General features: G+C 42.2%; 2 protein-coding genes across 5 annotated transcripts; one reads left to right on the top strand and one right to left on the bottom strand.

Moving 5' to 3' along the window:
- The first annotated feature begins 376 nt into the window (after positions 1-376).
- Positions 377-20,637, top strand: ints6 (integrator complex subunit 6). Its single transcript, XM_026144707.2, has 18 exons — positions 377-820; positions 959-1,036; positions 1,647-1,796; positions 6,128-6,217; positions 7,106-7,289; positions 10,179-10,304; positions 10,624-10,775; positions 12,301-12,453; positions 13,218-13,350; positions 13,555-13,649; positions 13,765-13,875; positions 15,892-16,107; positions 16,447-16,573; positions 16,713-16,855; positions 16,963-17,149; positions 17,459-17,830; positions 18,457-18,550; positions 18,864-20,637. The coding sequence occupies exons 1-18, from the start codon at positions 710-712 to the stop codon at positions 18,955-18,957; spliced, it is 2,616 nt and encodes an 871-aa protein (XP_026000492.1). The 5' UTR covers positions 377-709; the 3' UTR covers positions 18,958-20,637.
- An 86-nt stretch (positions 20,638-20,723) lies between these two features.
- Positions 20,724-26,477, bottom strand: serpine3 (serpin peptidase inhibitor, clade E (nexin, plasminogen activator inhibitor type 1), member 3). Of its 4 annotated transcripts, none has more exons than XR_013902171.1 (9): positions 26,212-26,477; positions 25,241-25,569; positions 24,193-24,420; positions 23,451-23,693; positions 22,568-22,766; positions 22,352-22,460; positions 22,185-22,268; positions 22,018-22,101; positions 20,724-20,932 (listed from the first exon to the last, which is right to left on the bottom strand). XR_013902171.1 is itself a non-coding variant. In XM_026145001.2 (9 exons), the coding sequence occupies exons 2-9, from the start codon at positions 25,503-25,505 to the stop codon at positions 20,880-20,882; spliced, it is 1,257 nt and encodes a 418-aa protein (XP_026000786.2). In that variant the 5' UTR covers positions 25,506-25,569; positions 26,212-26,477; the 3' UTR covers positions 20,724-20,879. The 4 variants fall into 4 exon arrangements, 3 of the variants coding, with proteins under 3 accessions (XP_026000786.2, XP_026000785.2, XP_080146494.1); XM_026145001.2 differs by having other exon boundaries at positions 22,360-22,460; XM_026145000.2 differs by having other exon boundaries at positions 22,185-22,271; positions 22,360-22,460.
- Positions 26,478-27,278: the final 801 nt, after the last annotated feature.

Raw genomic sequence — 27,278 nt, forward strand, 5'->3', positions numbered from 1 at the left:
CACTAGCCCACGCCCGCGCATAGGATGAAGTAAATGTTGATTATGTAATCAGATCTAAGAGCAGACACATGCCTGTTCCTAAATAACAACACCTCAACAAACTGCGGTAAGGCTCCGATAAAAGAGCGCATCGCCACATATGCTGTATTCTTTATCACACAATGTATGTACAGAATATTTTCCTTGCATTCCTGCCTCTCGGGCAAGCAAGCATGCGCATGAGACAGTCTGCTTTGGCCTTATTTGGATATGGTAATGAGGAGCCTGAGACCGCCAATAAGAAGAGAGTGTATATACACGTGACACTGCAAGACCGCTTGGGAGGCGGGGTCAGGCGCGGAGCTTAGGTTAAAACCAGTGGACAAGACACAGCGCATTCAGTGTAGGGAGAAGCAGGGACTCACTGTGAGGGGGAACTTTGTTACTATGAAACTTAGGAATATTTACAAAATATTGTAAAAATTATCAAAATCCCTCGTGAATCCATAACCTGCCCCTAGGGTTTGAGGTTTTTAGTTTAGTTCGCCCGGAAAGGGCTTCTACACTCACTATTCTTACACTTTTTTGAAAGAATGTGTGAGACAGACAGTTAGCCAGCTAGCTAGCTAGCTGAGAGGTGATACAGGCGGCAGGAGAACAAAAGATTTTTTTCCGTTTTGGCCGGTTGTACTGACACCAAGTCCATGCAGAACGTGTCATTACCATCACAATGCCCGTTTTACTTTTTCTGATAGACACGTCCGCTTCAATGAACCAGCGCACCCATCTGGGCACTACCTATCTGGACATAGCAAAAGGCGCTGTTGAGACTTTTATGAAGGTACTGTAACCACGGGACACATTAATATTGAGAGATCCCGAGCGGGAATGCAGTTCAGTTCATCGTTTTGCTGTTGCAAGCTCGCCTGTCAAAGCTGATCTCTCGATAACCGTAAATAATTCTCTACTATTTCCACAGCTCAGAGGGAGAGATCCGGCGAGCCGAGGGGACCGGTATATGTTGGTAAATTTTGAAGATGTTCCGTTCGGGATAAAGGTAGAGTTTGTTTTCGGGTCATGTCCGGCTTTACATTGCGCAGATTGACTGTCCTTCCATCGCTGCACCACGTTGTGATCACTACATCAACTGTGTAGAGAAAAATCTTCAGGAGGAGCTTTCATACCCCTTTTAAAACATGGCCGACATTTTGTTTCAATGTGAGCAGCAAGGAACTCTGGGTGTTATTTATACAGCGAGGTGATATCTAGGAGGGAGGGAGAGTAGAGGAGGAGGAGAAGCGGGGATGACAGACTAGCCTACTTTACTTCTTTAGACCAAATTGCCACTTTAGTCACTGCACACATTGCGACTTTGCTACTTTGCGATTTTCTGATCTGGAGCCGAGCGCAGCAGCCTGGTAGAAACGGATCAACGTCCTGTGGCTGCAGTGCTGTCAAATTATTAGTCTGGGCAGATAGAGAGGAAGCGACCTATTTAGATATTTATTAGCTCAGACTCTCAATAAAACCAGTGAAGTTAACCACTAGTTTCCTTAGAAGTTGCCTGCTGGTCACAACAGTGGGGTAGTTATTTAGCTTTGTGCATGTTATTAACCAGCTGCTATGTTGTGTTTTGTTTGGGTTTGTTTTTTTTGTTTTTTTTAAAGGCTGGATGGAAAGAGAGCCATGCCACATTCATGACAGAGTTGAGGAACCTCCAAGCAACTGGACTCACAACTATTGGCCAATCCTTGAGGAACGCTTTTGATTTACTCAATCTCAATAGATTAGTGACTGGGATAGACAACTATGGACAGGTATGTAGCAATGAAACAGGTGGAGAAGAAATCAGGCTCATAAAGTGCTAAATGCCCAAACAGACCCACTTCACCCACCCACCTACCCCCCCTCACCCCACCCCTTTCTGCTATCTCCCAGTCTTACAAGCATCAACCACTTTCATACTGTGGACCCACACATCCTCAGCCATACGACACAATCATGACAGCAAGTCCAAGCAGCAGGAGCAACGTAGCTTTCTTATTTTCTTTCTTCCCCCATCATTGATTAGTAACTTTAGTTTGTGTTACATATGTCACTGCTCTCATCAAGGACATGGAATTATTACACCTGTAAATGAGCTTTTAAGCAAGAAAATGCATTATGTTTTGAAACTCTAAGGATCTATTGCAGGCTCTGTCTGCACAAATATGCTCTGAAAGCTAGATGCTTTTAAAAAAATATATATATATAGTTGTATATAAACTAGTGTAGGCTTGTGTCACTTCAGCTTTATGGCCAGTTTGTTAAAATGCACTGGATTATTATAAGAGGTGGTTCTAATATTTATATCTATTATTTAGTTCATAAATGGTCTGGCCACTCTGTGGTGTGTGTGCACGTAAACACAAAGCTAAACATAATTTTAATCAAGCTGGGAGTTATTTTAGAGCTTTGGAATAAGACTTTTGCAGTTTTAACCAGGTCAGTCTAAATTATGTAGTTTCAAGCCTGTCAGAGGACTTTTGTGCTTTTATGATGAATCACTGGGCAAGGTGGTAGAGCGGGTCATCTACCGATCGAAAGGTCGACGGATCAATCCCCAGCTCCTCCCGTCTATGTGTCAAAGTATCCTTCGGCAAGATCTTGAACCCTGTTGCCCCCGATGCATCCATCAGAGTGGGTGTGCGTGAATGTTTGGTGGAAGTGCTTAGCTGTAGATAAAAGCACTGTATGAATGTGCGTGTGTTTCTGATTGGGTGATTGACAGATGTAGTGAAAAGTATTTTGAGTGCTCAAAAGTGAGGCGACAGGCGCTATATAGCAGTACCAGTACCACGGATCCGTACCATGATGAACATACTCTTGTGTTTTTATCTTTTGGTTAATGTGAATGCTCACTGATGCTGAGGTTGAAGACTGTCGCCCTTTTCTTTGTTTCGCTCAAGTCTGCTTCAAAAATGGGGATCCATCTAACAAGACCACAAATGTGAGGATATTGAAAAAAGCTCCTGGATACACGCTGACGGAAAAATGTGGTTTACTTTAAAATTATCGATGTTATTCCAGTTGTATTGTGCAGCTTAGAAAGATTTCCATACTGCAGCTTTACGACACAGTGGGCCTGATTTACAGCTGTAAGCTATTCACATAAAACTCATTCAGACTCAGTATTGCTAAGAAATATTCTCCAAGCCCACAAAGTCTGGAGCTAGTACAGCGTGATGCTGGCCAAGTTCCCTCTTCAATTTAAATCCAGTATTAGTAGCTAAACGTAGATTTGCATGATAAAGTTTCAGACCACCACTCTTATGCCAGCTCACTGACTCATGTGTAACAGATGTTCAGATCTGCCTTTAGCTGTGCAGGGTTGGACAAAGTGACCAGAGAAACTTGACTTTGGTTTAGTCTCATTAGAAAAAGAAAAGCTGAAGCCAACAGAAAGCATATTGCTTGCTATTCAGCATCTCACCTTCTTGAGATTTTCTCATCTCCTGGCCAGCGTTGAAACTGAAATGCAATTTTTTTTTTTTGCATATGAAACAAAGTGGTCATTATTAATGTAAGCTGTGAAGTCTAGCCCATACCCAGTTAGAGTGGTAGGTGAATCTGCACGCTTGTGGTTGATACAGAATCTGGACATCTGTTTTCCTGTGCGGAGGTAAGTGGGGGAGTATGGGAGCAGTAATGAATGTTTAATTAGGCATTTCCTGAGTAATAAACAGAAGATCCCTACCAGCCCAGGTAATGCATACATGCAGCATGCATAATGCATGTCAGACACTCTTTGGTCGTTTGAAAAAAAAAAAAAAAATACCAGCGACACCGTCAGACTGTCCGATTTTGAACACACAAGCCAAGGTCGAGGTTACTGCGTCCCGCGCTGTCACTGCTGACCTCTAATTACAGGTTGATTTGACAGTGGCTATAATTTAATGACTAGTTCTCCCTCTTCTGCCTATTTCCAGCAGGAGGCTTGGCAATTACTAGTATGGAGTGCATGTATGTAGTTTATATATGCTTAGTATGTCCTTTACAAAAGTGGAGTTATTGTGAACATGGGCTGTAATTTAAAATGTGAGCCCAACACAAGTGTTTGGTACTCCTAGAGGATATTTTAACGTAACAAATGTGTGGGCAGGAAATGCTGGTAACACTAAAAGCTAGAGGAATCAATGAACTTGAGTCAAAATCTAAAAACCTTTCAGTACGTCATCTAACTGATTACACAAGTGTAGTGGTGCTTAATAACTCCCGTAAGCTGTTTCTGCTGTCTTCTGTTTAGTTACATTTCCTTTTAAGTGAGGGTTTACCATTTAACCAGAGAAGCGTTTCAAGGGAACTAGGAAGAGGGCACTTCCGCATGAAAACACATCTAAAATGACCGTGTGTGTGTGCGCTTTTCTTCTGTTTTCTTATTTAAAGGGCCCTTTGTATCATAAGTCAGTGCTCCATGTCGTCCAGCGGGTGGAGCCCTGGGGGGTTAACGGGGGGAGATGGGGGAGTTAATATTGCCCTGGAGTGCCTCAGTCTACAGTAACAAAGAGCGCTCCAGGTTGCCAGGCATCTGAAACGACTCTCCCCTGGGAGATGAAGAAGGGTATGGAGGTAGAGGGGGGAGACGGCCGGCGGGTAATCCTGACACTGATCAGTTTCATTAAGAGCAATGAAAGAGCAGAAGAAAGGATGAACGTGAAGAAATGATATGGCCAGTGTTGTTTGGTGGTAAGTTAGAGTGTCAGCTGGAGTGATGGCCGGCGCTTTAATGGATCTCCATTATCATGGCATTGTGGAAAGCACATCACAGTAGCGGTAGCTGACTGCATAGACGGGTCTTAAACATGATGAATTACCTATTATTTCTCCATTTACTAATGTAATATCTCATTATCATCATTAACCAGTTATAAGAAATGCCCACTGTGTTTTCTTCTCTTTGAAAGCACAAAGAGATGTCTTCAGATGACTTGTTTTTATCTTTCAAATTACCCAAAATATATAGATACTGTCTTGTCTTTTACATGAAAAGCAGCTGGGCACATTTTGAGAAGTTGTCAAAACGCTTTATTCTTACACCGGCTCCCCTGATAGGCTGTCGTCATGTGTCATCTATTTTTAGTAGTCGCATTTGGCTTTATTTAAGCACGAGTAAAAGCTCCGGCAGCTGATATGACATGGATAAATTCATCGCTTGACTGGCAAGTTAGCCCGATCATCAAGTCAGCATGCCAACTAAGTGCTCGATATCATGAAGGAATTTTTGAGGGGGGGTTGCCAGGTTGTCATGGATACCTGCAGCACAGTGGGGTCTTGGTCGTATCCTGCTCTGTTTACTTTGGGCCGTTTATGTGACTGGACAGATGCATCATTCAGCAGAAAGCGCAGCCTACAGGTAGAGTCCAAACAGTGTGGCTCCACGTCCATTAATAATGGCTCTGCTGTCAGAACAGGAGGCCCTTATGGAGTCACTGTGACTCTGCAGTGAAGTCCGGTTTGCTGGCAGCACTTGTCAGTCTTTGTTGAGGGTTTTTTTGTTTTCTTTTTACGCTATTACCTCACCTAGTGGCTCTGTGGAGATCCCACAAGGCTGATGCACAGTGATAAATGCAGTGCTGCTCCAGTTTAATTTCATCAGAGTGGAGCGCTGATGTCATGAAATATCATGGGGTCCAGCAGGAAAGAGGTTTCGTGTAGCTCCTCGGATAATGAGCTCTGCTGTTGTGGAGTATAGAGTGAACATATACTGCAGACACTAAATACTGAACTCTTACTCTGTTTGTTTTCCCTTTGAGTCAAGGTTTTCTATTTCACACGCTTCTTAAATATGTCCCGTGTAATTTATCTGCTGTTTGTAATGATGCATTCACGGTGCTTATTTATGCGTCGGATCGCAGAAGGCCATAAAGCCACACTTGCTAAATACAGGTATTAATGGTGATCACGTCTTTTGTAAGCAGTTTTAACAGATGTGAGAACAGCCCCCCTATTTTTGTGTCTTGTTTTTTATAGCTTGTTTGTGTCTTTCTCATTTCTTTGTGCAGGGTGACCCTAAGTTGCCTCTGGGAGTCTGAATGCTGAATTAATTCGGCATGGTTTCGTTTTTCATTTAGTCTTCAATATGTCCTATTTTTTTCTTTTCTTTTTTTAGGGAAGGAATCCTTTTTTCCTTGAACCTGCCATCATCATCGCAATTACAGACGGCAACAAGTTGACCAGCAGCGGCGGTGTCCAAGATGAGGTCAGCCTGCATCTCCAATCAGGAGAGCGTTCTGTTTGTTTGGGTGATACTTTAGGAGTCTAACCGCACCACGTCAAACTTTACCAAACCCTCGTCCTTTGACTGTGATTAAGATGGCTAAAGTTTAAACCACAGAAGCTCTACTGTGAAGTGCTTTATCATATTGTCCACTCACATAATAACAAAGCTACTTTTCATGCTTAGAAGTGTTATCAGTAGCTTTGTTATTATTGTCTTAGAAACAGAGAAGTTTGATGTACTTACTTATTGATTAATCATTTGGTCCTAAAACATCAAGGAAGACAACTTCCCCAGCTGACACATTCAGCAGAAAAAAACCCAAAAACCTTAATTTATTCTCATCAAAATCTAAAAATACCAATGAAGAGTCTCATTTGAGTCCAACACCAGTAATATTTTTGGCATTTTTATTGAATTTATTAAAACAGCTACTTTTTAATCATTGATTGCACTTCCTGTTTTGACTGATTAAACACTTGATCTTGAAAATGTAGAAAATAAAGAAAAATCATTGCTCGGTATGAAAATGCACTATTTTTTTTTCTTTACAAATGCAGTAAACAGTCATGTTTTCAACCTATGCAAACAAAAATTATATAGGCAGTTACTTTTAAATTCCTTTAGCCCAAATTATGACAAAGGGTATAACTGCAAGGTTAGAAGTGCGAGCTGAGCCCTCCGTGCCACTTTAATACCCTGTAAATGAAGGCACTTTATCAATACCGCCGTAAAAGTGTTGTTCATTTACTGCCCAAGTTTCCCCACAGTAACCTAAAACAAACGGCGATATTAGAGAGAACAGCAACACAGTAAATCTGTTCTAACGCAGGTCTGTCATCTCATCCTGTGATCTGTTTCATTGTCCAGCTACATCTACCTCTGACCACGCCGCTGCCGGGCAGCGAGCTGACGAAGGAGCCGTTTCGCTGGGACCAGCGTCTGTTTGCTTTGGTGCTACGTATCTCCGGCAACGCTTCGGTGGAGCCCGAGCCCCTCGGCGGCGTCCCGTCTGACGATTCTCCAATCACCCCCATGTGTGAGGTCACTGGAGGTAGGCGGACTGATACGAGCTGCTGGTTGTTGTGTACTTACAGATCAGCTCTGACAGGCATTTCTCAGCTTTTAAGTACACTCGGTTTGCCTTTTGTAGCTCTGGAGTTTATGTACTGATTCATATGCTTTATATGCCGAAGTTTCAAAGATGATTTAAGAGCATTTAAAGACAGGACAGGTTTTATGGAAGAGCTGCACCATGGGTAATGCAGTCTGAAGTGCTTGTCGGGTACTTCACTTTAAGTTGGTGATGTTAAGGAGTTGTTGTTGTTTTGTTTTTTTAAAATTATTATTATTGTATCACGCATGGAAACATAACCAGCATACAAGGAATTACGCAATTAAACAAAATAACATAAGCCAGGTAGAGTAGGCTGTAGACATACATTTTAAATGACAGCATGAACAGCCTAAGATTAAGAAAACCATTTTACTGCTTCAGTTTAGTCTACAGAAGTAAAAGCTCCTTATTCTGAGTGAAAAATAAACAGATCAGATGTTTTCCTCTTGGAAGTGTCAGAAGCTTAAATTTTAAAGCAGAGCCCACTTCAACAGGGGACAGCCCTGAGCGGTGTCTAGGCACTGTCTTGCTCAATATTCAGAGTTGTGTTTTAACAGCCCAATGCAGCTACACTGTGCTCTTATTTTAACCCCTGCTGGAGCTATTGTGGAAGGGTTAAGTGCTTTGTTTAAGTGTACTTGGGTAGTAATTGCTGATTAAGGTTAGAATGACTAGATTTTCCCACCTGGTCCATAATCGGACTGCCTTTGTCCTGCCTAAGTCCTGTCAAGAGACTTTCTAGCCAGCGATTTTGATCTGTAATCCCCCCATCTCCAGCCAAAGTCCGGCTGCCAGAACATTCACTTATAGAAGCAGACTTTTATCCCCTCTGTCTCCATTCCTCACGTAGCTTTGTTTTGGAAGCAGCTGGCAGGAGGAACGAACTAGAATGATGCTGATGGCAGGTTAAGATTAACCCATGCACACATATAGAGAACAGAGGACTCCAAAGCTGCGTGTCGCAGCCGGTGGCGCTGAATGCAGAACATGACACAGGTCCATTGTCAGCGGCAGTCTACAGTACATGCTGCCTGTCCATTACTGCTGATGGCAGACCTGACACAAAGCCACAGCCTATTGAAATGAGCGAGTGAATGGGTGCACAACAAGGTCACTCGAGGTGAAGTTGAATGACAGGAAGGCTAAGTTAGACTAGTCAGTTGTAGCTTTGAAAGATGGTTTTTCTGACTTTTTTAATTTTACACATGCGATTGATGGCGTGACAAAAACAGCAAAGAGAGATTTTGACCTTTCAGAGTCACATTTCATGCAAATGCACTATTTGCATGTAGTGTAAATGGCTGATATGGCTGCACAAAGATGAGCAATATGTAAAGAAGAGAGCTCTTGAAATTGCACTGCACCAGTAGCAAAGCACTTCATAAACAGTGTAATGTAGTGATCCTTCTTAACCCCTTTTATTCTTGTTCATTTGATTTCTCTGACATTGAGGTGCATTATATAAACACCAAACTGCTGCTGCTGCAGTTTTTGTTCTTTAAACACAAGTTTTAGTGGGAACTTTTAATCCTCTGTGTCTCTATCTGTAAGTTTCGGAGACAAAGATTAAGTCTAGTCCTAGAATGAGTGAAGAATTCGATGAAGCTCTTCATTGGAAAAAGGTCTGAGAAATCTCAGCTCAAGTTATTTATAATTTTTGGTTAATTGTGCTACAGTCACACCAGAGAAATCAGTTACTGGAGACTCCGGCATGACTAAAATTATTGCATGCAATGAACTTGAGATTGTGTCTGAAATGGTTGCTGCTAAGACGAGGTGTACGAACACTTCAAAGAGACTTTGGTGTGTCAACGTAGAGATAAAATGTAATAAGATGGAGTCGGTCTGCTATGAGTTTGTGACTCAATGGGTTGAAGTTAAAAAAAAAAGAAAAAAAAGACACACTGCAGACAAGTTGCGTTCATTGTTGCAGACTGACTCGGGTTGATGCAGTCTGTCTGCATCTATATTATTTCCAAACCTTTGTCAATCTCTCTGAGATTAATTGCAGTCAGCCCGAGTCGGAGCGCAATTGTTTGGAGACAAGTTGCATCCCACTAAGTAACCTGTGCGATCACCATGTGTTTGAAAGTCATCACCCAGAGACTGAGGGTGGTGCACGTTCGACCTCTGGACGAGTTGGTCGCCAAATGCAAACATTTCAATGAGATGACCCAGCAAGTAGCAATTTCTTTTTCCCCCTAGTTTCGGTTAGATTGTTTTCCTATTTTTACCCTGGCACCAATCAACAGAATTATCAGACTTCTGTATTTTCCCTCTTCTGACTCACAATTTTTTATGGCTCATTTAGTCTGCAATTCAGTCTTAACCCTGTTCCAGCAGCAGCATGCAACTTTTAGCAGACAAGCTCTAATAGACCCACTGTACACTGTCTGACCTGCACCAAACAAAGCAAAGAAGACACAATTAGAAACTAGCTTACGAAAAATGTGGAACATTTAAAGCCAGATGTTATTTCTTAATTTGGTTTCTAGTATCTGCTCTAAAAAGTACAACAAATTATTATTAATTAGGAGGGGAAAAAATCACATTATAATGTCAGGATCTAAGTGGGAGGGTCTAAATAGACAGCTTTTTGCTAGGAAATTGACAAAATGTGAAAGCATGGTGAAAATGCATCCCGTGTTGTTTCTGCTGCTCCCAGTTGGCCCACAAATTCTATTAATTAAGCTTTTAAACGGCTAAACCAAAAAACATTTGAAATGATCCACAGTCAACCAAGGAAAAACGTTTAATTTTAGCAACACCATTGACTCGCTCGTGTTTTGGGATATCTATACTTACAGACGTGTGTCTTCGTTACAGGTCGTTCTTACAGTGTGTTCTCCCAGCGTATGTTGAATCAGTGTCTGGAGTCTTTGGTGCAGAAAATCCAGAGTGGAGTAGTGATAAACTTTGAGAAGACGGGACCTGACCCTCCTCCGCTAGAAGGTAAGACACACCTCTGTTTGTTTGCTTTTGGGTTTTCTCAAGTTGAATTGTCTTTTATTATAAAAGGAGCTTTTTGACATGTGCTGTGCTGCATGCGTTTGATTAGTAGAGAAGCTCTTTGCTCTCTCCCACTTGGTGTTTGTTTTAATCCATTCTGAGCTTTTCTTTCCTGTTTTTTCATAAACATCTGGTGGGTGTCACTGTTTAAACTCCTGCTTTCATATTTAACTGCTGACACACTTGTCTGATGCATTTTGTTTCATGCTGCATTTCATAAACCCCTTGTTTTTTGTTTTGCTTTGCTTATATTCCTGCACAGACACTCCAGCTGAAGTGGTGAAGTCTGGTCCGCAGCCTTGGCACTGCTGTCACAAGCTGATCTACGTACGACCTAACCCTAAAACTGGTGTTCCCATCGGGCACTGGCCCATCCCCGAAGCCTTCTGGCCAGACCAGAACTCCCCCACATTGGTAAGAAAGTTGCAGAAGAACCGACAGAAATATGAGATAAGAAACCGGTATCTGTCAATTTATGCAATACATAATCTGTGTTACTGCAGCAGATTAATGAAATGACAACCTAGCTTAGTAAAATAAATATAATGTCACAGAACAAAAGAGCCCAAAAAGGTAAAAATAATATTAAAGAAGAGACTTTAAAGCCCTATAGTTCCTTTCTTGTATTTATATATTGGACAGTTTTACTCTTGACAGCAGAATACACTTATAATTCTATAAAACTTAACAAAGATGTACTTTATTCCTAATTATTTTTTAATAATATAAGTGTTAATAGCCAAAAAGTGACCATATTTACAAGACTGGTATAGTGTTATTAGCTACGGCTAGCATGCTTGCTTAGCATGTTGGCCTTAGTGGTGTGCTAACCAGTGTCTGGCTAGTTTTATGGCTAATTTGTGCTAAGGAACAGACTAATAAGTTTTCAACATTTCACTCTCTCAGGAAGTACAAACTTCCTGATAAATAAAATACTTCCTTTAAAAATGCTCTTAAGGTCTCCAACAGCAGAAAACATCACCCAGAGGTTCAGTTCATTGACTTATATTAGCTGAGGTGAGGCCTAGCAAACAAGCAAGTACAAGAAGACAAAACTCTGTAATTTTGTTATGAAGGGGATAAATGGCTACAGGGTTTGTTTGTTCTTTTTGTTTTTTTGTTTTAATTTTGTATCAGGCTTTTGTAGATGTCATAATTTAATTGCTAACACTGGTTATTTTAGTGGGAGTCAGTGGGGACTGACGCTCTTTTAGAAGCAGCCTGCAGTGATACAAAGTAGCCGTATGCTCGATTATGAATCTTAAAATAGAAAAAATGTGAGAACAATAAAAAGAAAGGCACTTACTAAGTTTATTTTTTCATGTTTATTAAAAGGCAAAACAAATCCATTATAGCTGTAATGTGCCTTCAGTGGCCATTAGACGATAACTCCTCCACAGGAGTTACAGGATTCAGCCCCACACATTGTCACTTTCATTAAACAACTTTTCTTCTTCCTGTTTGTTTAACAAGAATAATCAGTCACACTAATGTAACAGTGCCACACTCTTATTAACTTTAACCATTTATTCCATAGCAAACAATGACTAACTCATGATAACACAGGGGTGACGTCAAACCGGCTGCAGTGATGTCACAGCTACACGAATGTGCAACAGCCCAAGCACAGATGAGCTGTAATCAAAATTAAACAAACAAAGAAGTACTCATTATGATAGATCATGCATTGCATGTTAGCTATCATTCATAAGCTTTTCCTCTGCTCACACATATACTCTACACTTTCAGTAGAAATAGAAGCAGCAGCCAGACGTGATTCTTTTTTCCCGAACTGTATTCAGACGGTCAACTTTGCGCATTGCTTAAACTTAGCTTAGATTAACAACACCTACTGGTGTTATTAGGCGCCAGCAGGTGTTGTTGATCTTCTTTAATATTTACCATAACATTGTGTATCTCTTTCTGTGTACCTTCCCAGCCTCCCCGCTCAGCCCACCCCCACGTCCGTTTCTCCTGCGTGGATGCTGAACCCATGGTGATAGACAAGGTACCCTTTGATAAGTATGAGCTGGAGCCGTCGCCCCTCACACAGTACATTTTGGAGAGGAAATCACCGCACACCTGCTGGCAGGTACAGCACCATCACAGAAACCACAGAAAATAACAGCTGTTGAGAAGAAAGTTTGGCATTAAAGCAGAAATCTGTGTTTTTAATCTTTACAGCCAGGTAGACAAAGAGGATTTTAATCTCTCACACATGGAACGTGTTACATGCATCCTAACAGCAATGTGATAAGTACTTGATTAGATGTTCAGACATATTGAGACATTGATGTGTGGTTTCAGGTTTTCAGTGTACCAAAAAAATAAGGGTGGCAGCAAATGAAGCGATGATTCGATAGCCCGTCGGCATGCACAGACTGAGCTTTAGCACATGTGATTAGATCGAAACATCTAGTCTCTGCTGGTACCCGCACACCAAGCTTTACCTGGTTTGTGGCAGGAACCTGAAAGTAAAGGTTGTCTCTGTATTCATCACTCGTATATTGATTTTGGTGTTTTTTCCCCATGTTTGGCATGAGTCATCATCAGAGATGAGGTGGCAGACTTTCAGAATGACTTTTATATCAGCAATTACAAGAATCACGCAGTGAAAATATTTTCCTGACGCTGACCAGATGCAGCGTTATGATATTGTAGGGCTAATAGTAAGTGGTAAGCAAGGAAGTGAAATTTACTTCTGTAGGATATTTAAAACCAAAGTGGCTTTACACTAAAATAAAATGAAACCTAAAAACAACTCGGACAGCATCAGCTGGTTCTGTTTTTGTTTGCTGATTGAAAAGTTCAAATGTCACAACTCACTTCCTGATTTTTCTCTTTCTGTTTTTTCAGGTGTTTGTATGTAACAGTGCCAAGTACAGCGATCTGGGGCAGCCGTTTGGTTACCTGAAGGCCAGCACAGCTCTAAATTGCGTCAACTTGTTTGTAATGCCCTACAACTACCCCGTACTTCTTCCGCTTCTGGGTAAGACCTGTGCATCCACCTCATTTTTACTCTCGCTGTAGGTGTTGATGGGGAGTCTTTGTTTTGGGCTTTAGAAAATTTAAACGATCTGCTGCAATAGCAAAACAAATGACTATTTTTTTTTTTAAATTCAGTTTTCTTAATAAAACATGTTCCTAATTATTGAATTTCTTTGTGTGATCTGTGTTTGATTGTTTTCCACAGATGACTTGATTAAAGTGCACAAGTTCAAGCCTACCATTAAATGGCGACAGTCCTTTGAGAACTACCTGAAGACGATGCCTCCGTATTATATTGGGGTCAGTGGCCTTATTATCACTCTTCAACTTTTCATTAATGGCTTTTTTTGTGGTTGTTGTTGTTAATGTACGAAGCTGTGCCTGCACTGTTCTTACTGCTGTGTTATTCTCACAGTCGCTAAGAAAGGCTTTAAGAATCATGGGAGCACCGAACCTGCTAGCTGACAACCTGGAGTATGGTCTGAGCTACAGCGTGGTTTCCTACCTGAAAAAGCTCAGTCAGCAGGTTAGTTGTTAATATTAAATCTACTCCACAAAGCTGTGCTTGTTGCAGTGTCTGTCAGTTGTCAAGCCTTTCTGTTTTCACTAAAGTCCACACTGATGGATTTTTATAGTGTAATTTGTAGTTTTGGATTATTTTGGGTTTTTTTTCTAGTTTTCTTAATTAAAAAAATAAGAAAAGAAAAAAAGATAAACACCACTTTAGTTCAAATGTTTTATCTCAGTTTGATTAGTATTTTAATATCTTAATTTTGGTTTAGAAAAGTAACTTTCAAAGAAACTTGGTTTTATCATGACATTTTTATACTCACTGGTCGCTTTGTTAGGGATATCTGTTCAGTAAGGGATATATCTAATCAACCAATCACATGGGAGTACCTCAGTGCATTTAGGCTTGTAGACGTGGTCAAGGCAACCACTCATTATTATCAGGGTGTGCAGAAGAGCATCTCTGAACGCACAGCACGTCATACTTTGAATCAGATGGGCTACAGCAGCAGACGTCTGCACTTGATGTCTCTCCTGTGGCTAAGAACAGGAAACTGAAGCTGCAGCTCACATGCACTCACCAAAACCGGACAATAGAAGATTAGGAAAAGGTTTCTTGGTCTAATGAGTCTCTATTTCTGTTGCGACAGTCACTGATGGTAGAGTCAGAATTTGACATAATCAGCGTGAAAGCATGGATCCATCCTGCCTTGTGTCAGTGGTTCAGGCTTCTGGTTGTGGAGTGATGCCTGATTTGGACTTCTTCAGGGAGTCTTTGTAGAGCCTACAACAGAACTTACATAAGTGGCTGATGTCATTGCCGACATTTATGCTCGTGTGTCCCGGCAGTCTCCCTCCAGGAATTTGCTGAGATTATAGTCCTTATATTAATGCTTTGATTATTAATCCTTACATTGAGATGACGATTGTTGTGAAAACTCAGCTAAAAACTGCACAGGAGGAGTCGACTGCGCCAAGCAGCCCAGTCATAATAGTTGTGGGTCACGTCGACCTGGCATGTTGTTATGTTTTTCATGAGGTTACGCTCTAGATCATAAATCCTCTGTAATGGTGTAGGAGATATTTTCTTGGCTCCCTTTGAGCCCGTAGTACCAACTGAGCATCGTTTAAACACCACAGCCTACAGGAGTGTTGTTGCTGACCATGTCCATCCCTCCTCCTGACAACACACAACCTCACAAAGCTCAAAACATCTCAAACTGGGATCTTGAGCATGAGTTCACTGTAATGGCCTATTTGCATTGTCCTAATTTTCTTTAGCATTGATTAAAAAGTTAAAGGAAAAAAAGAACAAATGGCTTTAAATAGAAAATCGATATCCACGTCAGTCAAATCATCTTCTTTCATTCATTCACTTATTTTTACTGGGTGCTTTAAATTGCACTCAAAAGACATGACAGGCATTTGCAGAGAACGTCTGTTAGCACAGTTATACTTGATGAATAGATGAACTGAAAATGCTCCACTAGATTTAGACTTTGCATCAATACACTGTCAACTGAAACAAAGTCTCTTGGCTGAGTGGGGGGCAGCTTGTGTACGAGTCCACGGGCTGATAAATCATTTTGTGCTTTGTGCTGCTTTTCTCTCTGTGTTCAATTCTCTGTCAGCGGCTACATTTTATGACGAAAGAACAAAAATGTTTATTGTGTTGGAAAGTGTCACAGCGATACTATCACATCCTTAATTTCTAACTTACTGTTATTTTAATGGTTATTTGGTATTAGGCACCAGCTGTTTTTGTTGTTGTTGTTGTTTTTTTAATGCAAATATGTTTTATGCTATTACAGCTGTCTTTCCTTGTGTCAGTCGTTCTTTGTACAGCAGGATAAACACTTATAAAGCAGCTTATAGCTTTGCACAGCTGCATTGTAATGCATTTTAAATCTTATCTTCAGTTTTACGTGTTGCTTATTAAGTTCCTGCATTTCCTTTTTTCCTGCTACAATAATCAAGACACCAAATAGGAAGGCATTTCTGACCAGAAAACCTAATTTCCTCATATTTTCAGACAAAAATCGAGTATGACCGTCTGATCGCTTTGATTGGGAAAAAGCAGCCACCGGAGCCTGGCCTCAAGGTGCGATGGCGAGGCGGAAGTATATCTCTAGCCCAGCGTCGGGACTTCATCCAGCAGCTACAGAATCTCACAGGAGAGGCCCCAGCCCTGCCCATGGAGCTTAACCCCAAAGAGTTTCAAGGCTTTCATCTGGCACTGCTCAACAAGGTAGGGTTGGATTATTATCTGCATTTCTTCAACATGATCACATTCATCATCGGGAGCTGTTCTGACATGATTACACGCATGAGCATTGGTTTTTACTGTTGAGCGACTGTTTAGATTCAGTTGGCGAGGAGTTCCTTTTTGAAATCTCACTCTGTGCTCAGATTCTTCAGGCTTCTCCCCAGCTGCCCTCCTGAGGCTTATAGCATTGCTGTGTTTTTATGTAGTTGGTTTGAGCACTTGAGGGCTATTGAAAAATGGTCCACGCTCTCAGAATGCATCTGTATATCCACTCTCCGGTGTCGAAACTACAGCGGTGTTTCTGTCTGCTGTCATCCTCAGAGCCTGAAGCCTCAGAGTTTTAGGAATCCGTACGACATCCCCCGCAGCCACCTGCTCGACCAGCTCAGCCGAATGAGGAGAAACCTTCTCAACACCAGCGTCTGCACTGTCAGAGGCCACGACTCCGGTACCCCGCTGTGCAAATCATTTTCCCCACTTATTTGGCTGTGATTATGCTACGTTGTGAACATAATTTCAGCGTAAGAAGCAGGTTAGATGTATTGCTGTTCTTTCCATTTTTGACAAAGCATCTGTTTCCCTTCCAGACCAGCTCCACAGCGTGCCAATCGCCCAAATGGGAAACTACCAAGACTTCCTTAAAGCTGCTCCCCAGCCTCTTCGAGACGCAGACCCCGAACAGCCCAAACGGTTGCACACATTCGGCAACCCCTTCAAACTAGACAAGAAGGCAAGTCTCTTTTTTACTCTTCTCGTTTTCTTATTGGTTACATTGACAAATGTAAATTAACCACTGAAAAACACTCCGATGTACCATTTTCCTCACTTTCTTTACAGGGCATGATGATCGACGAGGCAGACGAGTTTGTGACCGGCCCTCAGAACAAGGGCAAGAGACCTGGTGACAGCAACAACGTGCCGGGCGGAGGTCCAAAGAGACGCCGGTGCATGTCACCTCTGCTGCGATTGGGTAGAGCCTACACCCCTCCAGTGTCCCCATCTGCGAGCCCTCGACACTCAGCAGGTACGATCTAAGAGACAGTCGCACATCTTTTCTACTAATACTGTAATTCTTAATAATGACTGATGGCATGCTTCTAGTGCCGAGTGTACAACCAAGTGTACTGGCCTAATAATGATTCAGTGATTATGGTATCTTAAGAAAAAAGCACTTTTTTTTCATAAATTTAGAGAAATTGGTCAACAGAGGGTAGATTTAACACACAGAATATAAAACTCAAGGCAGGAAAAATGTGGGGTTATGGCACGACCCGTCCTACGCAGCCGATCTGGATTACAGTGAATGTTTTTGGTTTTTTCCACCTTTCTGTAGACATGGACGTTAACGACGGTGCACCAGAAGCAGACCTGATCATCAACCACGTGGATCAGAACCACTACGGCTCAGACCGGAACTCTGACTCGGAGGTGGACCGTCCCTCGAGTCCCACCGACCTTCAGGAGAACCACACTGCTGCGGATCCTCAGGCGATGCGGCACAGGGATGAGGACGAGAACGGGCAGACCCATCCAAGCGAGCTGCCACTGGGCAGCGAGGGAGGAGCGGAGATGGTGCTGATGGACGACCAGGTGCAGCACTACATTACGCCTTCAGCTCTGAAGAAGCACATTCACACCGAGACGACAAAGGTCAACAATGAGCTCAGGTCGCTCATCACCAAGGAGATCAGAAAACCTGGCAGACGTATGTATCCAAACCTGGTCTATAGGCAGGGAGGACAAAATAATAGAAACGGAGAGCAGCTACCACTAACTTTAAAGAGCTTTTTTTTCTCATATGTAACCATGGTAGCATCTAAAAGTCACAAGTGTGATTGAATCATCACCTAAACAGAGATTCGAAGCTTCAGCTTTTATTGCAGGGCTGCTAAATTGAAGATGCTGCTTTGTATTTCATTCTTCCTCGTTACATCTTTGTCTTGTTTTTGTTCCAGAAGAAACCACATAAATGTGGTTTTTCATGGCACTTAAGCTTTGGTTTGTCCAGAAGCAAAGCTGTTTTTCTTAAAAACAAAGCTAGGAAAAACAGCAGGTATCTGTGTGTAAATTTAAAGAAGCAAACTTTTTTTTTTTCTTTCTTTATCTCCTCTGTTGATTTGACCGTACACGTCAAACTAACATTGGACGTCACTCTGGACTTTGAAAACGTGCTGTGGAATGTTTTTTTTTTTCTAGTTTCCTTTATGAGTGAGAACGCCTTTTATCTTGTTTATTATTAACATTCAGCTGTACACATACAAAGATTTGATTCAGTGGATGTGCTCTCCTTGAATCGACTGAACCTCGTTCGCTTTGCTTTTTCTGTTTCAGACTACGAGAAGATTTTCCTCCTCTTGAAACAGATCCAGGGCACTCTCGACACCCGGCTCATCTTCCTCCAAAACATAATCAAAGAGGCAGCCAGGTACAAAGTTCAGCCCTCCTCCTCTGATGTCAGAGCGTTATTACCTCTCCCCTAATTTTTTTTCTTTTTTTTACTTAAAATGAGCTGCAAACAGAAAAAGGGGACTGTCTTTCTTTATAAGCTCTCTTAAAGTAAAGAGCAGCTGTATCCTAGCACCAGGAGTCTGCATTTAAAACATCTGCAGTTTCACGAACCGAACAAAATGCAAAGAAACAAAAACGTATCATAATTTTCTGCTCATGATCTCCTTTGCTACAGAGTTGTTTTTAAAAGGCAAATGTTAACACGTGTCATTGCTTCTTCTTCTGCAAAGGTTCAAGAAGCGCGTTCTCATCGAACAGCTGGAAAACTTCCTCGAAGAGATCCACAACAGAGCCACTAACATGAACCACGTGGACACGTTCTAACGCGAACTCATTCCCAAACTGAACTTACTGGTAACCAAACCGGGCAACCCTCCACATCCCCCTCAAACCACCACTCCTACTGTACCAGGGGCCCCTGCAGAGATGAGACAAGGCGGCATCCAGCTCCCAAACCATCGCTTCTTCACTGGACTCCTTCATTCATTTAATGAGCATTATGCTTGTGTTGTTTGCACAGTAATCCTCAAAGACAGTACTGACCCTGAGTAATGCAGATGCATTTTTCAGACTTGCAAAAAAAAAAAAAAGATGAGCGAGGAAGCACATATCGCTGCAGGTGAAGTGTGAAGGTGAAGGCCTATGCAATGACGTGTTTGTCCTGTGGACAGTTTGTACGGGAAGGTTCTCTGAACCCGTCCTCAGATGTTGCCCTTTAATTATTCAGCTCCCCTCATCAGATTTTTCTTTTCTTTTAACAAATGTGAGTGGTTATCTCTCAGACAGGGGTGCTGAAATAAACAAGGGCATTTCTGGAGAGGGTCAGATGACAGCCTGTGTGTGGATGTAATGTCACGTGACAGTGTGATTGGACTGATAATGAAGGGTATATCGGCACGTGTGGTTGTATTTTCAGACAACTCAGGGTCAAATGGGATCCAGGGGAGATGCTCATGAGAGACTTTGCTCAAAGTCACGATTCAACTTTATTTTATTTTCCCCCCCATGGTGTTATTTCTGATTTGTGGAGGATAAGAGTCCGGCCGTTCACTTCGCAATTGTTAAAATTGACCTTCTGCTTTCCACCAGATGGACTGCTGAACTCTCGAATCAGAACAATTGGGCTTGAAACATTGAATCTAATAACGTGTAGTCTTCCTGGCAGACTGATGCTATATCAGTAGTAGCTTAACTTTTGGACTAAACCACCAGTTCCTGTTCCCTTTGCGGGGCGGGGGAGGGGGGCGGCGGCGAAGAAAACAGATCCACAACGATCGTTGCATCTGGAGACAGTCAACTTTAAAAAAACAAAACTGTCTTTTTCAAAGTAAAGTCGGGAAAAACAAAAAGCTCAGGAACTGACACATTAATGCATCACAATCAGCAATAACATCGGAGCCCTCCTCCCTGCCCTTTCACTTTTAGCCTGAAACAGCTGATATGCAACACAAACGTCTTGTCTGGTGGAGTGTAGATGAACCGAGGTGTCGGATGCCAGCCTGTCCCAGCGTGCTGGCTGCTGCCAAATAACTTAACCCAGCCCCTAAACTCCTTTTTCCGCCATGAATCTCAAAGCAACTTCTTACCACTTAAAAGCAAATGCACTTGTGTACATTTGAGAATCTTTATTTATGTAATTTAAAATGAAAAAAAAACAGCCTTTAAACTTTTTTTTTTTTTTTTTTAGGTCAGGCTTGTTTAATGTTCTCCAATTTACACAAATAATGTCTAGAGGTCAGGAGTTGATTTCAGACTCAGAGGGCAGCCCTCTTCCGCTCCCTCCCTCCTTGGACAGGGACCAAAATCTGCCATACTTGTCTTTGTTTGTGAAGAGGCCGCTACCAAAAGAGTATTTTGAATACACTGTAAAGATGTAAATAACCCTAGAGTACTATTTAAAGAGAATGTTCAGTGGGAAAAAAAATGGCCTTTTTGTAAGTATTTCCATGAATAAAGCTTCTATTTTACACTGTGAAGGGCCATGTAAATAAAGTGTTCTGTAAACATGCGAGTCTGCCTGCTTTTATTTACGCACGTTGGCCGTTTCGGAAACGTCGCGTCAAATGGAAAGAGGATCGAAACACCGAAAGTGTAAAAACATTAAAATTTTATTTACAAATATGTACAAAAATAATGTCCCTCTTCCTGACGTGTCTGTGGAGCCTCCATTTGGTCCACAAATAAATACCAGTAGTGAAATGGGCTGCTGTAGAGGTGAATGTGAGTGGCGTTTAGGTTGGCCGGTTTCAGGATGCTTGGTCTGCTGGGTTCATTACTCGGCCCATGAAGAGGATGGATCCTGAATTGGAAAGCAAATAAATATTTTGCATTAAAGGATCATGTGGAATGCTAGTTAAGCACTAATAATTATAATTAAAGAGATATAGGGAGAAATTGCACTGATGCAGTCTTTGTAGATCAACTTAGTGTGTTTTTTGATATCACCACTAGAGGTGGCCATATCAATATATTCAAATCCTTCACGATTGTTTGGAAAATCATGCAGAGAGCAAGACTGGCCTCAGATAAACAGAGGTACCCTGCAAAAACTATTGCTGTAATTTCATATCTTTATCCATATTCATGACACTCACTTTGTGGCATGATCACATGAACTAACTGCTGCCACCAACCCAGTGATTGGTCTTTTCGTCCCTTGACGCTTCATGTCAAACTCTTGGCTACATGTTCCAGTCTGAGCTCAAGGGGGCTGGACCAGTAACGCCACTGCATCCTGAACGAATGCAAAATCCACAATATGCATACTGTAAATAAGCACGAGTTGGTATAGCTTACAGTCATACCAGCCCAATTTTGTTTATCTCAGAAGCTAAGCAGGGTTCGTACTTGGACTGGAGACTAACTGGGAATACCAGGTGCTGCAAGCTTTGCGAGCAGTTGTGCTTCATGCGCTAGTCTACCAATTGGAAGGTCACGGATCAATTCCCCAGCTGGTATAGAAAGAAGTGCTTGTACGACTGGGTGAATGAGGCTTGACGTAAAGAGCACTTTGAGTGCAGTTACTGTAGAAAAGAGCTATAAAAGTATCAGTCCATTTACAACTATGGTGTTTCAGACAAATAGATCTCTAAAAAACAGGGTGATTTCAGCTGCCTCCACATATACACAGAAGTATTTTACTTCTTTATGATTAATAAATTATCTGCAATTTTCCCACTGCAAAGCCAACCACAGCCTCCAGGTTCTGGCCCCAGTGGAAGGCTTTTGTTTCGTCGACCATACTTGTATATACGAAAACGTTACTCAAGCATAAGTAAATAGTGCTTTTGTTGGAGATTACATCAGACGGTACAAATCTGATTTGCAATACTGTGCCAGTTTTTTTGTGTTTTGCTCAAATGTGCAAAAAAAAGGGATAAATACCTGTTTTAATGTGTCGAAGCAGAAATAAGAAGGGTCGGTCCGCCTTGAAAACAGGAGCCCGGGATCTTTTGAGTAGCACCATAGCTGTGTGAGTAAAGAGTGCGTTTTAACAACCTTATATGATAAGCACTCATTATTGTTCCACTATTGTAACAGACATTACTCACCGGTAGCAGCAGCTGCCTTTGTTCCATCCTCTGTGACTTCTATTCTTACTTCATGGAAGGCATCAGACACATAAAGACCCTCCTCTGCTGGAGGGAGTAAAAAATATTGAGCAGCCGTTTGCATGAAACATACAAAAAAGCTTTTGAAACAGGTATTTTGAACGTACAAGCTGACCTGATATTCCAGTGAAGTCAGCTGCTGTCGGGTTAAAGGCGTCACTGACGCCCAGAGCAGGGAGCACCGACCTCAGGTTGAATTTGTTCTGCATTTTAAATCTGCAAATACCAGACGGAGACTATGTAATTTGCTGTTTTATTTCTCGTTTTTTCTAAACGAAACCTAAAGATGGTTTTCAAGCACAAAAGTCTGTAATCTGCTGCACCTCGGCAGGAAGATGTCCATTTTGGTTCTCCGCAGGCCGCCGTCCCAGGATGCCAGCTGGCGTGCAGTGAGCTGGGCCTCGAGGGAGGACAGCGGAGTCTTCCTCTCACTGGGAAGGACCACCTGCAGACTCAGGGAGCGGCCCATGTACGGCAGCTGCAACACGGTGTAGCGCTGTTCTGACGCTGTCCTGAATTGACCTGCCAGAGAGGTGAACAAGTTCAAGTGTTTACAGTTTCCATCAGATCTTTTGGTCATTACATGCTTTGTTTAGCTCCTTCTTGTGGCTGCTGTGCTGGGTCTACAAACCTGTATTTATGTAAGCTTATAATATTGTAAACATACACATACATAGAAATAAACCCTTTTATTTTTTAACTAAAGCTTTTATTAACAATATCAAATCTGACGGGTTGAGTGCAATGACAGCAAATGATTGATGATGAAGAAATGGTTCAAAGTTCTTCACTTCCTTTAAAGTACACGATGCAAAAGGTTCTCATGAAAACAGATACGGGGCAAAGCATGAAACAAGCAATCCAAGTGATGATCGGGACTGCAATGCCAACCTAAATAATTTAAGAGTTCCAAATGTTAAAAGAAGTTTGGTCATCAGTAAACTCCTGAGGGGACTTTTAAGATGAGTTTCACCAAACTGCAGTGGTGTTTTGTCTTAGATACAATTATAATTGTAGCAGCAACAGCACTTTTTCAAATTTCTATCAGCAGACCACATGGGAACCAGTTGTAAACAAAACACTGATATATTAGCACCTCATTAAGGTTTAGCTTTTAAATGCATCTGCACCTGGAAACAGGGTGGGTAGATAAGAGAGTGGGTGGGATCTGAAGCCTGTAAGTGTCAGTGAAACATCGCCTCTTACCAAAGCTAACCTCTGCGGCCTGATACATCATGGGCACCTTGATCACATTCCCATCTGAGAGCACAAACGGCAGATTCTGGGTGTTGGTGAACATGAACTGCTTCTGCCAGACGCCCTTGAAGGCCACTGTGTTGACCAGGGCCACCTGCGGCCGGTGTCCCCACCAAAGAGCCTCTGCTTGGGCCTCGCCCGAGCCTGACAGCTCACCGCTGACGCTTCCTGCCAGGAGATGCCATGACTCATCTGAAACGCACAACGGAAGGTCAATGTACAGACCACCTGACCTACAGACCATGTAGCAGATAACACAATCTGTAGAAATGTTTGAAAATGGGTTAGAAATTCATGTTTTTTCTCATAAGGGTTCCAAAGAAACCTCTGCTTTGAAAATTGGAATTAAAACTGCTTTAATATATTTTCTAACACCAGGGGGCAGAGGAACGCCACGAGCTAAAAATAATATCTCTCTTATGTTTTTATTGCCAACATATTAGGAAGCCGCTGCCCAGCAGAAAAGGATTGTCATCATCTCAGTGAAGTCAAGTTTTAGTTTGCTGTTGTGTGGTCAGTGTGAGAGGACTTGATCTAAGTGTGCTTTCACAAACAGGAATGCACAGGATGTGCATTAAACCAAAGCACTCTGAAAATCTCCACATCAATGTTAATTTTACTGCAGGATCCATGCCACCCTAATCTGTGTCAGCATAAGAGTAAAAGTTAGTGGGAGCTCTGTCTGGGTTACCTTGCTGGTGTCCCGCTCGCTCCGGTTGGCTGTGGGTTTGATTGGGCTGGCTGAAGTTGGCTCGGACCACGCTGGTGTTGGCCCACTCTGATGCAAGCTGTGTGAACCCAGGCAGGAGCTGGACACCACTCTGGATGAATAATGTGCAGGTCTGCTGCAGCCACATGCCCTGGCTGTTGTTGTTCATGTTGGCCTGGGAGTGCGACAGGAAGTTTTGTACGTGGGCATCTGCAGAAAAGGAAGACACAGATGTTTTTTCTACCCAGCTGTTGTCAACTACAGCCAGACGAGTTAGTTAGTTAGTTAGTTAGTTAGTTAGTTAGTTAGTTAGTTAGTTAGTTAGTTAGTTAGTTAGTTAGTTAGTTAGTTAGTTAGTTAGTTAGTTAAAATGATCTACACACAAGTCAAACACCGCTTTTCAGTGCTTGCTCTGAAAAGAAACCCTTCTGGAAACACATCTTGCAATTCGAGCACCTTATTTGTGCACCTATTATTGTAGCTTTTAATGAACTTTCACTGCAGTGGTCACAATGGCATAAAGATATGCATGTCTAGAATCACACCTCTGGGGATTATATCTACAGCTATCTTTGCCTTGAATTCTCCCACTGATTTCAATTCAGGATTGGATTCTTTGATGACCATGTCTTTCGGTGTCGTGGAAATCCTTTTTATTTCATGATGGAAGCTAAATTAGAGCCTAAAGTCATCACTAGGAAGAGGTGGAGATAAATCCCCAGGTGTAATTTTCATTTTGTTTGTAAATTAAACACCTAACCTCTTGACCCAAAGGCCGAGCTGAAGAAGTCGTTAATGAGATTAGAGTTGGTGTAGAGGCAGGTATTATGGCTCCAGACACCACTATGCTCTGCAGGGCGAACAGCAGCAGGAGCACTGCTCCACACCACCTGGTACCAACAGCACTGAGGGCCACCCTCTTTCAGCCTCTTTCACACAGCATAAGGAGCCTCTAATGCCACCTGGATAAAAACGTACATTTCCATTCCTATATTTAAAAATTTTAAAAGAGGAAATATCAGAAACCTACCATTCACATTGTAGCCCAGTGTTCCCTCCAGCTGAGCAAGTGTGTTGCCCCTGGCGCCAAGCTGCAGGAGCGCGAGAGACAAGGAGACGCTAACTGGCGACACGATCAAGTTGGAGTTGTTCTCCGTCTCTGTGAGAGTCTGGTAGAGGCTGATGGCGAACCTGGTGTGCAGCTCCCTCATGCTGTCCTGAAGGCTGTTGTTGCAGTAGCTTCTCTCCACCAACCAGAAGCAAATGATGAGTGAGGCCACTGGCAGCCGACACATCTCCTCAGTGCTGCACGAGAGGATGTGTCCACAGGGTGCGACACGCGGACAAAAGCACAAAATTCTGGAAGATGAAAAAAAAAGAATAAAAAAAACTCCAATGCAGCAATGAAATCAAACAACATGCAACTATTTAAGGGTTTTATGTTTTATAGGAATGAGTGGGACACATTTTAACCACTCTATCCATCCCAGACAGGTGGGTCCGCTGGGATTCCTGCATCCTGCTTGTGGATCACTCAGTTATCAAATGTGGGAGCCTACAACGAGCTGGCATACAGCAAAGCAGACCTGCACCACTCAAAAAGGGAAGCTTTAATATTACCTTTTCATGATGCTCAGTGTAGTACTTTCTCCATATAAGGGTAAGCAGATTTGGCCTATCCTGAGTGAAAAGCTGTTTCTGGCAAGCTGCCACAATGAAATGATTTTCACATGTCAATACATGACTACAAATAATAACGAAACCCAGTTTAGTTAATGTAGGATTAATACTGCAGATTTCTCTCAAATAAAAAGTAAGATTTTAAATTTAGGACATTCCTTTTATTTGGAGATCAAAGTGTTGAAATGCATCTTTCTCTAAGAGGTAAAAGTAAAATATGTCAGTGCTGCACTTTTAAGGTACACTTTTGGATGGCTCAATGCATTTAACATGATAATTTTCTGTTGTGATGATAACTATCGGTGCAGCTGTGTGTCGTACCTGCGGACAGGTGAGGTAGTTTCCGTTCAACTGTTCTCTGACTGGACACAGACCATTCAGCCTCTGGAGCGGACCTGTGTCCTGTCTGTCCCCTGCCGTCAGTCACTGTCCCCCGGCTTCCTGTCAGTAGAGTAACCCCTCTTCTGCTCTCGGCTGTTAGCCTCTGGTTCAGTCTGAAGCGGTCTGTAGTCATAAGACCGTGTTTAAAGGGGAACGCTCCGCTCCGTGTTTGTGGTCTCCGTCGGCGATGTCCGTACCACTCGTCCGGGATTCCTACCTCCGCGGGGCTATAAGGAGCCAGGCGGAGGGAGGCATGTCACCGACCAGCAAATCCCAAACCAGGCAGAGAGGGGAAAAAACACCCACACACGAGTGCACAGAGGGGCAGGCATGCATCTGAAAATGCTACTGTGGAGACTCCTAATTGCTTACTACTAATAAAAGTCAAACACATTGAGGGATAAACCGTTAAAAAATGTATTATAAATAAGCTAGAGGCGAAACAACAGGCTGCTTAAAGCATGTGGCTTACGAATAGTTCAGCACTTTGGGAAATGAAAGTATTTCTTTGAGTTATTAGTTCTTATATTAGTAGTTAACATTGGTAGCTTTCATATTTGCCCTTTAGTGCAGCCCTTTAGCATAACTGGTACAATAAACAGCTAGCCTGTCTAAAAGTATAAAAAACTGTATGGCAGTAACTCTTTAAGCCCACCAGTGTTACTTTTATACCACACAAAAACTTTTATGTTTGCAGTAAGTTTCTTTCTGATTCACCCTAGCTTCCTGAGTCATTAGTTTAGGACTTTTTGTGTGTTTAGCGTTTTTATATACCTGTTTTAGGACAGTACATTATGATTGTCACAGTGCGGTTTAAGCTTTTTCATTGGCAGGTGTTTCTACAAAGGCAGCTCACTATTGTTGTTATCTGTACATGGACATGGCAGAGTTGGTTTTCTGTGCAGTACAGGCCAATAAAGAAGATTGTGCTCGAGGTCTGTTGCTTTATTATTCTGTTTTTAAGCACAGAGTGAATAAGCAAAAATACCTTCTACATCAATAAAGTG

Source organism: Astatotilapia calliptera, chromosome 16 (assembly GCF_964374335.1).
Source record: "Astatotilapia calliptera chromosome 16, fAstCal68.1, whole genome shotgun sequence".
NCBI lineage: Eukaryota > Metazoa > Chordata > Actinopteri > Cichliformes > Cichlidae > Astatotilapia > Astatotilapia calliptera.